The 11,630-nt window shown below is 38.5% G+C and overlaps 2 protein-coding genes across 5 annotated transcripts in view; both read left to right on the forward strand.

Moving 5' to 3' along the window:
* LOC129775272 (protein yellow-like) overlaps window positions 1-5,352 on the forward strand; it is a 42,984-nt gene extending 37,632 nt beyond the window's left edge. For all 4 annotated transcript variants that reach the window (XM_055779797.1, XM_055779816.1, XM_055779807.1 and 1 more), the window contains 4 exons: window positions 3,685-3,907; window positions 3,974-4,161; window positions 4,219-4,386; window positions 4,452-5,352. In XM_055779797.1, the coding sequence (XP_055635772.1) occupies window positions 3,697-3,907; window positions 3,974-4,161; window positions 4,219-4,386; window positions 4,452-5,225 (1,341 nt within the window). In that variant the 5' untranslated portion in view covers window positions 3,685-3,696 and the 3' untranslated portion in view covers window positions 5,226-5,352. The remainder of the gene's footprint in view (window positions 1-3,684; window positions 3,908-3,973; window positions 4,162-4,218; window positions 4,387-4,451) is intronic.
* Window positions 5,353-11,087: 5,735 nt separating this feature from the next.
* On the forward strand, window positions 11,088-11,630 carry LOC129762061 (dolichol-phosphate mannosyltransferase subunit 3). Its single transcript, XM_055760045.1, has 2 exons — window positions 11,088-11,380; window positions 11,444-11,630. Exons 1-2 carry the CDS (start codon window positions 11,231-11,233, stop codon window positions 11,576-11,578), a joined length of 285 nt encoding a protein of 94 aa, XP_055616020.1. The 5' UTR covers window positions 11,088-11,230; the 3' UTR covers window positions 11,579-11,630.

Here is an 11,630-nt window from a genome sequence, read left to right on the forward strand (position 1 = left end):
ACACAGTTAACAATAAAAACAACAGCATATGCTTTCGTTTGAAAGAAAAACCGTGCCAGTAATAAGTTAAAATTACATGAAATAAGAAAAACCACATCTCACCTTAGGTGGATTAATTTGGGTATATACTTAGAGACCTCCATTCCCCTGTTCTTGTTCTTCCCGGAATCAAAAACTAATGCATTCATGAAAACCGTATATTTGCTAATTGAAGTGACTTTTAGTTCGCAGTATATTTATACTTGTAAAAAAAGTGCGGGTTTCGGCCAATGTTCGTCTTTCCGAACAGTCATTTCCCGGAAAATGGAAGATGGGAAAAAAATAATGCTTGAACATTGGAGTTCCTTTAGCGTCAATAACTGAAATTACACCAATGGCTTTCGTCAAAAAAATAATTTTTACAGCTTGGTCGTTAATGGGTGAAAGAGAGAGAAACGCTATTTAGAATTTCTGAAAAATCTGATTTTTGGTAGCCATTGTTCCTATTCTCCAATCAAATTAACTACATAGGGTACCATAAAGACACAGGTTTTACCTATGCATTGCTATAAATAGATCCAAAATATGTTAAGAATTATGCCTACACCAAAAATTTATTTTTAGCACATGTTATGGGATCCCGATTTATTACATTAAATGAGTCTGAAAATAACAGAAAATGTGATACTCTCATATACTGGTATAACATTTCGTTTTGTTTCGTTCTTCGTTTTTAAGAGGCTTTAAACTTTTCATACCTCTAGTATAGCATCTGTATAGTATATATAGTACTAGCTGACCCGGCAGACATCGTCCCGCCCCAAATAGACTTTTCGTTATCAATACCTTCGCAGAACTGTTCATTGATTGATCTTTTAATTGATCCATTGCAACTTCCTTTTAACATTGATTTCTTAGTACTTTTATCAAAACTCGTAATTATAATATCAAATTATTTTCAGACACAATTTCACAAACAATTATTTTCAATCACTTGCAGACAACATGTTTCTCCGTTACATGGAATACATATTTTATCCAGGAAATTTAATAAAAATACGGCATACCAAATCGCACGATTCCTTCCTCGAGTTTTGCGCTTACCATCACTTTTGCCATCCGTTTTTAGTTATATAGTTATATAGTTCTATATAGGAATGCGTTTTTTCACCTTAAAATCCATTTCCACTTTGAAATGAACTAACAACTCTTGTCACGATGTAGAACATATGATGATTTCATTTTCCGAATTTTCCCATTTTCCTTCAGAGTTTTCCGAAAAATTTCGAATGTCATGATTTGTTGAAATATGTATAATATTTTTATGGGACTCCTAGAAACATTTCTCGTACCCAAAAACCCTTCATTCGCTTGATTAATTCTCGGATTATTCAGAAAATTGTGTTTCACTTATATGGCATTTTCATCATGAATATGTAGTTGTAAATCGATTTTATTGTGGAAAAATGAAAGATAAGGCTCTATTGTGTACAAAAATCACATTAGTTTTGCGAAAAAGTACCATTTTCAATAATGAGACATTGTTTAATGCTTAAGTGTTCGGAATTTTAGACAAAACGGTAAATAGGTAGCAATATAAAATCAATATGAGCGAGCGAAACAAGATACACGAATACGTCCTATTATCTACTATAGAATGAAGATTTCCTTGACAATGTAGTTTCGAACTTTCCAGTTATTTTGGGTAACTAAATCGTGATCCCCAAAATTGAAAAAATAGATCAGAACAACGCAAAACACTTCTTACGTCATAACTTTTTGCCACTTTCATGCAATGTATCTTATTATGTGTGAGCTACTGGTGTAACAAGTTGTCAAACGAATAGGGGAAAAGCGGTTAAAATGAACACCCTACGGAATATGCCCATTTACTTCGTTCACATACTGCTACAATTTCCGTTCTTCGAAGAATATTATAGCTTAACTAACTGTTGTTCAAGATATCAAACGGTTTTTATTATAAAAAATAAAAATAGTACATTTTTCATTAAAAGAAAATAAGATGTAAAGGCGAGCATTTTTTATCGTGCGGTTAAAATGATCACATGGTGGTGGTAAAATGAACAATTACACATATCATGCTAAATGGGATAGATTTATGCGTCGTTCCTTATCTAATTTTTTTAAAATCATTATTGAAATAGTAGGTACATGTATGAATCAAGCTGAGCTTATTCACCTAGAGTAGTAATTAGAATTTACTCATACGTGTGAAAAAGTAGTAAGAAACACATGGCGCTTCACATATTGAGATTTGTTTTTGGTCGAGGTGGCAACATTTGATGAGGTAGATCAGTTTTGGAAAACATGACATTGTTAGTCGTGGCGGCTCATTTTGTCCCAAACAACAAAATAATTTCGAATGCGAATTAATCACTGAAACCAAACAAAAAATCTGTTTACCTCTCATTGAATATGTGAATAGTTGTCAAAACTGATGATGTGTCGAAGATATCAGGTCGTAAAATTTATATTTCACGGGAAATTCCTTAAATGCGATGCGCACAAAATTACATCAAAATCGCTACCGTGAGAGAAATTTCTGTTTTATTTATTATTTTTTGCATTTGACAGTTTCATGCATACACCCTGTTATGACGAACAGTTTCAAATGTTCTAAGAATAGGATAATGAAGAAATATCAATCTGTTTATAGTTAAACTATCGAAGTTTGAGCATTGGTTCATTTTACCAACCCTGTTCATTTGAACCTCATTTCCCCTACACTGTTGCCGAATTTTTATGCTCGTTTGGTTTAAAAAGGCCAATGCGCTCTTTTGCCCCGTGCGCACCTTTGCCCCGCACTACTATTTATTTTACCCTACATATACAATGTAGTCATCGCCGGCTTTACTTAACATCTTTTTTAGAAAATATCTGAAAAGAATTAGGAATATCACGCTGAGATGACTTCGAACTGTTTTAGGTGCAATTCTTGACTGATTTCGTATCTTATTGAAGCAATGCATTGGTAAAACGTATGGCTGGTACCCGTTTCATTTTTTTTTATATCTTGCTTCTAGAAAAAATGGTTTTTGAAAATTCAAAATGATGTATCTCTTTTCATTAGGACAAAAAGGGTTCGAACTCAAGTACGTCCAGTTTTGTGCCGCAGCACATAAAAAATCATAGATAGAACTCATGACAGAAAAAAAAAATTAATTTTTGTAGCACTGTTTCATTGAAAATAATGACAAAGAAATAAATATTTTTTCTTTATACTCAAAATATGGTAATAGTTGATAAAAAGACGGAACAATCGAAAAGAGTCGAAAAAACGGTACTGTCCCGTTAAAAACGGTATGTTTGGTCAACCTATGACCATGTGAATAAGTTTGCTGTGAATAGTTGGTTCAAGATGGGTTACCTTTCGCGCAACCTTATCGCGCGAAAAACGGCCATAACACGACCAGAGGCACGGATGAATTATTTCACAGTATGATAACGCTTGACCTCACATTGCTAAATTCTACTGGAAACACTCATATATACAAACATACACTGAACGGCAAATATCCGGTGATTTCAGCCGCTACTTTTAAACTTAATAGCACATCTGAGCGATAATTGATCGAATATTCTTTGTTTTTACTCCAACACTCCTTCCAACAATATTATCCTTGGAAGCGAGTGTTATACTTTTGTAGCGGTAAATAATAATCGAACCTATTCTCTACCTTCCAGATCCAGGATAAAATGATATTACGGACGTGCATTCTAATCTGTTTAGCCACCCATTGGGTCCATGCCCAACAAACCGTCGGCAAACAGCTGAAATGGGTGACGCAGTGGAAGTCACTGGACTTTGTTTTTCCCACGCCGAAAGATCGTGAAGATGCGCTCGCTTCCGGACGATTCGTTCCGGAGAATTGCATTCCCCTGGACATGGACGTCGACTATAACAGCAGTAAGTGGCCCCGGAAATAGGTAAATCATACAATCGGATGTAATAGTGGCGTGCGATTTTCCCCAGATCCTCTTCGCTCGCGAGTATTCGTCTCGGTGCCACGATTTATCGAAGGTATACCGGCTACCCTGGGGGTGATATCTTCACAGGTTGGACCTTCAGGACCACTTGTGGAACCCTACCCTAACGCTGCTATTCAGTCCAATCCGGAGGATAGCCGCTGTAACGGGATTGTATCAGTGTTCAGAACAATGGTGAGCGTTTGCATGTTTTTAAATTCATCATGAAATATTCATCATTCTAATTTTCAGATCGATGAGTGCAATCGGCTTTGGATCGTAGACACCGGCAAGATCGGAGATCGTAGAATCTGTTTGCCAAAGATCGTCGCGTTTGACCTGCGGACCGACACGATCATCCATCAATATCAAATACCGGCCAGTCAGTTAATGTGTGATATTTCACTCCTCGTCAGTATAGTAAGTAACTCAGCTGATCTGTTGACAATCAGAATTGAATTTGTAACTGAATATCTATTCTTCAGCTTGTAGACGTACGTGACCCCCCACCGCGAGGTTCCTGCTCGAACACGATGGCCTACGTGGCGGACGTGACCGGAGCCGGGTTGATTGTGTACGATATGGCGCGCGGCAAATCGTGGCGTGTCACAAACAAACTGATGCACCCAAACCCGGACTACGGCACGTTCACGATCGCTGACGAGAGTTTCGATCTGATGGACGGAATGCTTAGTATGGCGCTCAGCCCAAAGACTCGCAGCGACCACAATTCTCCGGACTTTGTGTTCAACTCCGCGTACGGGGTTTCCCAGCCGTCGCGGCCAGCGATTCTGAACGATCGGCTTCTGTTCTTCCACGCGCTCGCTTCGGCTGCGGAAAATGCCGTCCGTACTTCCGTACTACACAACGACACCATGTGGGAAGAGGATGTTGGTGCGGTGCCACGCGAGTTCCGGGTGATTGGAAGGCGAACCTCGCAAAGCGCTCCCGAAGCGATGGATAGCAATGGAAATTTGTTCTTCGGTTTACTCAACCAGATGGCGATAGCGTGCTGGGATTCGACCACGAACTACAATCCGCAAAACATCAAAATAGTCTCACAGAACTTTGAAACGCTGCAGTTTCCGAGCGGAGTGAAGGTTATTCGCAATAGAAAGGGAGTGGAGGAACTGTGGGTGCTAACCTGTCGATTCCAGAAGATTATGACTGGATCGTTGAATATGAACGAAACGAACTTCCGCATACAGGCGATACAGATTCCGGAGCTGTTGAATGGATCACGCTCGTGTAAACGATAGTGGAGCTAAGTCAGTACATGTGTGTGATTGGGATGATTAGGTCGTAAGTGGTATGAATAAGGTGAATACGAGTCAAAATAGTTTTTAAGGATAATAATAAACATTAATTATGATTTTTTTCTTGTGACACATTTTTTTACCACCCTCAAATTTGTCCAAACAATTTGGAGCATAAATTTTAAGAGTTCGGATTGTGAATCGGTTCGCGTGTGAAACCATTATATTTTGAGCTAACGAAGGAACCGTCATTTTATATTATCCGCCCGGTTTTGGTGTGTTAATGCGTTTTTTTTTGTTATTCTGTATACTCTCCCTCTCTCGCGGAGTGTTGATTGGAAAGGGACAGCAGGAGAAACGCAACCCTCTCAGTTCAAATTCGATGCAATGGTGCAGTGCTGGCAGTATGACAAAACGATTAATTTGAAGAAAAGAATTTTTTTTTTGATAGCCGCGAGTGTATAGTGTAGCAATGAGCCTGATCACGAACATCATTTCACGGTGAAAATGAAATACAGTGCATATAACTTTGTATACAAATCATCTCGGTTTCTCAGTGAAGTGACGTGATCAGGCCTAATGTGTGCGTGAAGTTAAAGAGCGGTGAAGCGCATAAGTGTGTGCAGAGAACAGCACCTCTGAGTGCGAGAGTATGCAATAATGTGGCCGAACATTGAAATGGACATACATTGGAACGTCACGTTGCAGCGAACGCTAACCTTTTACCTTTTATTTTATATTTGCATCTCCTAAATTTGGTCGATAACCAATCCGAGAGCTTTTCGAAATGCACTTCGATAGTGGAGTGTTGTAAGAGGGAGAAAAAGTGTCAGTCAATATTAAGCTGCGGCTGTGTGTGAGAATGTGGCCGTTCATGTCGTGTACGGTCGTGGAATAGGGCGCTTGAAGCGTACATATGTATTAGTAATCTGTTGGGCAGGAAAATGTGATCGCTGCATAGGATTTATATGGATCGACGAGATTGAGTTTTGTCTAAATAATTATTTTAGCGAAATAGTTATAAAAATTACGCGCTACTCTATATTAATAACATGCGATTATATGTTTCTTTACATAAAAATATTTACTTTTAGCGCCAAAGCCATATACACGGAGAAAAATAGAAATTACTGTTATGGCTATGATCCATATCAATTGAAGCAGATTGATTATTCAAAAAGTTTCACAGAAACAGTGCACATTGCGATTGTATAGCCGGATTGGGTGAAGTGTGTTCTCATTTAGGCTTTGTGCTTTTGGAATGCTGTTCTCGGGAAGAAGTAAATTATAATGAACATTTCCGAAAAATAACTCTCTATCGTCTTGATTGAAGTTCGACGAAAATACGCGCGATTAATAATAAAGTATAAAGCAGGTCCACTTATCTCAGCGAATCCTGATTCTTACCTTTCCCCACTTACAACTATCCCTTCCATGATAAAGGCTAGGGAACCACACTATCGAAGCGATCCATCTGGCCTTCGGGTGGCGAATATCATACTTCCTTCCCTTCCCCTGGTGACTGTAAGGAGGTGGCCTGCGTCGTTATTGACTATTTAAAGCTCGAATCACCGAAACTTGCACAATGAGAATGATTTGCTACTCCCAAGCGTCATTCAGTGTGTTCTTTGTGCAATTTCGCTGTTTTAGGTCAATCACGGAGAACAACTACGAAGTGTACAGTTTACCAAAGCTCAAGCTCAAGCTCACAATTTGGAGCATAAATTTTAAAATTATGTGAACATAACCTCATTAAGAGTTTGAAACCAAACTTGGACATGTTGTAAATTAAGCGAGAACTACATGTGCTGACATGCATTTATTTTTATTCGATTCGATTCGCATTTCCCACTTCGGGACGATAATATTCGGCTACTCGTTCAGTCTGATCGGATGGTTTTTGGTGTCAAGATGTACAATTTACAATAACGTGTATTTTTAGTGGAATCGTATTATGCGAGCAACCGAAGAATTTCAACATTTCTTGTCGTCGATTACTTCCTCTGGAGATACGTGAAGGACCGTTGCTATGTTAATAAGTCACAAAATTTGGAGGAACTTAAAGAAGAAATAACTCGGATTTTCAACAGCATCGAAGTCGTAATGTTAGAGTTGTGCAGTTGTGCATTTTGTTCACCGTTTACGACGCGTTATCGAAAAAAGGGGTGGTCACATCGAAAATGTCCTAAAATAAGATTTATTTTAGTTTTTTAAAAATTAAAATCGGTTCACTTTTGTAGAAGTTTTTCAAATTTGTTGCGTGAGCGTTTAATCTGATAGACCCTGTAAGTGGTCTGCTTTTCGGATTGGGATTTGCTCTGTTAATCTTACCAGCGTTTTCGAACTCCTTACCTGTTAGGAGTTCTGGTGTTGCCTTGCGGATGACTCAGCTGGAATCGGATGGATTCGATGCGGAACATAAATACTCTTGGTTGTGTGTACGAAAATGAACTTTGACTTTATTCGGTAACTAGCTGAGTTGAACTGATTTATTGAATAAGAATCCGGACTATGTATACACACGAATTCTTACTCTAGCTTAAAATTAAAAAGGAGAGAAAAGATTTTTCTTTCCTACTCAGATACCCGAAACCACATCGGTTATCTGCCTACCTATTTGCCAGCGAGGGATTTTCCCCATCCATAATTCTAATCTTCCACTACGCCAACCGCGTATGATCCCACATGCATATGTATGTTTGGTGTCGTACACAAATTACGTAACGCCAAAAATCCGGATCATCCTATTAACGACCTGCTAAAACGGCTGTAAAAAATATTTTTTTCAACCACAGCCATTGGTGTAATTTTGATTCTCGGTGTTACAGAAACCCCTATCTTCAAGAGTTATTTTTTTCCGTCCTTCCATTTTCCGGAAAATGACAATCAATCGAAAAAGCGTCAAACAAAAACATTGGCTAAAACCTACATTTTTGTTCCTGTAGGAGGTTCGTTCAATCCAATGTTTTTTTCCTACATCACAATGCGTGATCTTCTATCGTAATAATATTGTAGAAAAGTTAACATATTTTTAAATTTTGTTAGGTTTTGTTTTTGACGTAGAATGAAGGGGAATACTTGCCTAGAGTATAAACAGTGGATCTCGCTGAGGCAAACTTTCATTCGGCATCGGACTGTTGAGTAATCCAGTTCACTTTGTTTTCGCTGCGCTTCGATCTAAGATTGAACCCCACCAGTGGTAATCCAACTTGGAAATCGTCGTTTGATTTTTCTGTTCGTTTTTCGCGTTATTCGTATCGTGTGTTTTTTCCGCGTCATAAATTGGACGCTTCGCGTAGTGTGCGATGAGCAAGAAGAAGAGGAAGGCAGGCTCGAGCCCTGCAAAAAACGAACGCATTGCCAGGGGCAATAAAATTTCGAGGTAAGCGTCATCTAATGATGCTCGCGGTGTTGGTGCAGTGAAAAGCGCTCGCACTGAACCGAGCCTTCGCGAATGTGACACCGCACCGAACAACAGCGAAGTCGGCGCGTCGGTCGAAAATGTAAACGCCCAGGCAGCAACCAAAATCAAGCTCCCCCCGCTGGTGGTGAAGGCGGTCGCTCTTGACAAGCTCATCAGCGAATTCGCATCGATGGGTGTTACAGCAGAGTACAAGCTTTGTGGCATAATTCAGTCTTTTTCCAAGCAGTTAACATTGTTTATTTTCCGTCTTCATAAGGGCTTCGTTGGTGCGTTTGAGAATGCATCAATGCATTAAACTGACGTTATGGCGAAGCAGACGTTAAGGTTGTGCACCAAAAAATTATTTGGGAATACCAAGCATCTTAAATGTCTTACTGGAATGTTATAAGTTATTTGGGTTCACGTGCCAGTCGCAAAACTGCCTTCAAATAGGACTGCATTTGCGCTAATATTGATCATAATGAAGCATTGCTACTGTTTTCGAGGTTGTTATTAACAAAAAGAGTTTATTTCTCTTGTTTAGTCATTAAGAAAGTAAATGTTCTGGAATTTTGTATGTGATTAGGTTTTGCCTTCCAGTAGCAAAACTTCCTCCACTAAGGGTGACAGCTGCGCTTCTCTCGAGCATGAGAAAGTAATGCAAGTGTTTTCGAGGCCAGTAATATTAACAGAAGCGTTTCTTTTGAGAATAGCGCAAAATGATGAGAAATGTTTATATTGCTAGAAGTTTCAAGCCACCAATGTATGGCTCTGTATGCATGCTATGATGAACGCTTGTTTGGTGCTTGGTTTACGCTTAGTTTGTACGAACGGTATCTAGAGGTGCGATTCCTTTGAGGCAATACTAAATATCATGTAGCATGATATTTGATACTTGCAAGTGTTATTGATGTAGTTATGAGATATGTAATAATGGTGCTGGTGCAACATGTATATAATCGACTGTAGCCGAGTCTATGTCAATTTCGAAAAAGGCCACCGGAATAGCCTTCGAGGTAAATTTTCAATGCATTGACATGAAATAAATTGCGACATACGATTGTTTTGCGAGGGCAAGAATGAATCATCAATCAATTATCGTCGATTGATTCTACAATGAAAAAATCATTTCAGAGATTATTCTACTAAGCAGTTGTTTCTAAAATTTCACAGCATTATAGAATAATATCTGAAGGTATAAACAAGCGACTTATATAAAATAACAGCGTAGTTCTACGTCAACAATGCAGTCGTATCTTGGACACAACCTCCTATAATTTTTTGTTAGGTTATGTGAGGTTAAAAACTTTCCGCACATAGTTGCTTTAAACCGATTTTTATGTCCAATAAAGTGATACGAATCTGAATGAAATTGACAGTAGGTGGCAGCTAATAGACTAAGCTATCATTTGATACCAAAACCTTGCTTTCCAAAGCTATGGAAAATTATCGAAGTTGCTGTTCGATTTTTCGAACGCTTGGCATAAGACGGGTTAACTCACAACACACATACTGCAGCAAAGTCAGTGAGGGAAAAATTTAAACTCAATCGAAAAAACTCGAAATCGAATTTAAATGTCCCATTATTTATGTGTTAATGTCATACTCCCAAAGTAATGCGAGAAGCGGAGGAATAAAAGAAACAAAAAAAAATCACTCGTGTCAAACATGTTGTTTCTCTCTATCCTGCTGTTTCTTTCTAAAATATCGTCGGGTGTCAATTGAATATCGGTGACTACTTCAATTGATAGGGAAAAAAATATCTGAAAGAACAGTATGACGAGCGGCATGAATGAAAGAGCGATAGTTCATTCGAAAGGAAGTAAAACAGTGAAACGAGATACGTATGAATGAAACATGTTCTTTTGTCAAATCAGAGCCCGCTATATTCGTGTGAAAAGATGTCTTGTCAAGCCTGATTATGCCAAAAGATCACTGACGGGGATGAACCGGCTAGAGATAAACGTTGTTCCAAAGACTGCCAATTCTCCTTAGAGGTGAATGAACTGTAAAGTTTAAGGCCTCTTAAAAACAAAGAACGTAATGGAATGTGGGCGGATCTACTTCAATAATTTGTGGTCAAAACAGAAGCAGTTGATCATCGAAGCCACGAAAGTACTGAAGAACAAGCCGACATTCATCTTTTCATCGGCCATGGCTAAGGTTCCAGTCAACTACCGTAAGGCCCGCCCGATAGGTTGGGGATTTTTTGTAGAAGGCCTAATAAACGTAGAATTCAAGGACAATTTGTTCCATTGAATTATTTTTTGTAGTTTTTTTCATTGCCATCCGAAATTAGTCTTTTTTTTAATGCAAACGTAACTAGTCATAAAACCATCAAACATTTTTGCTTTAATATTGATCCACCTCGGTACAGTACATGCTTAGTGCAGACACGTACCTTCTCGTTTTCTCTCTAGCGTCGAACACTGGAAATAGTATACCAGATGCATTTGCTTTATGACAGCAACACGTCGCAATGAAAAAACAAAAGTTGTTTATTTCCAGCACACCACAAACAAACAGGATTCGTGTTTCATCGGAAGCCGGTTTGAGAAGATTTCGTTACCGATCAGATAGGATTAAGCTTCATTTTTAAAACAAAATGACTAAACTAATGGAGTGGTTGATGGCGGCTTTTGCCTTCTTCGGTGTATATTTCGCAATTATCGCGCGTCAGGTGCAACACGAAGTTCTAGATCAATACATGTTCGAAATCAAGTTGTCCCCTTTGGTACTGATCGTGTTATTTGGGGTAAGTAAATAAATGTTTAGTTTGTGCAGAATGTGTGTTAATGATTTATTTTTTATATTTTAGATATATTCTGCCACGGTTGTGCTGTACAGAACCTTCACCTTTAACAACTGCGAAGAGGCTGCTAAAGAACTATTAGAACAGATAAAAGAAGCTAAAACGGATTTGCGAAGCAAAGGGATGACATTTAATGATTGATTAGATTTTAAGGGCGCTTGTCGAACATAATTCTAAATAAAAGCAAAGTTCA

This window comes from Toxorhynchites rutilus, chromosome 1 (assembly GCF_029784135.1).
Source record: "Toxorhynchites rutilus septentrionalis strain SRP chromosome 1, ASM2978413v1, whole genome shotgun sequence".
In the NCBI taxonomy this organism is placed as follows: Eukaryota; Metazoa; Arthropoda; class Insecta; order Diptera; family Culicidae; genus Toxorhynchites; species Toxorhynchites rutilus.

Coding starts and splice junctions, on each gene's coding strand:
- LOC129762061 (XM_055760045.1), top strand. CDS start 11,231: ATGACTAAACTAATGGAGTGGTTGATGGCGGCTTTTGCCTTCTTCGGT. Junction 11,381..11,443: donor TACTGATCGTGTTATTTGGG/GTAAGTAAATAA, acceptor TTTATATTTTAG/ATATATTCTGCCACGGTTGT.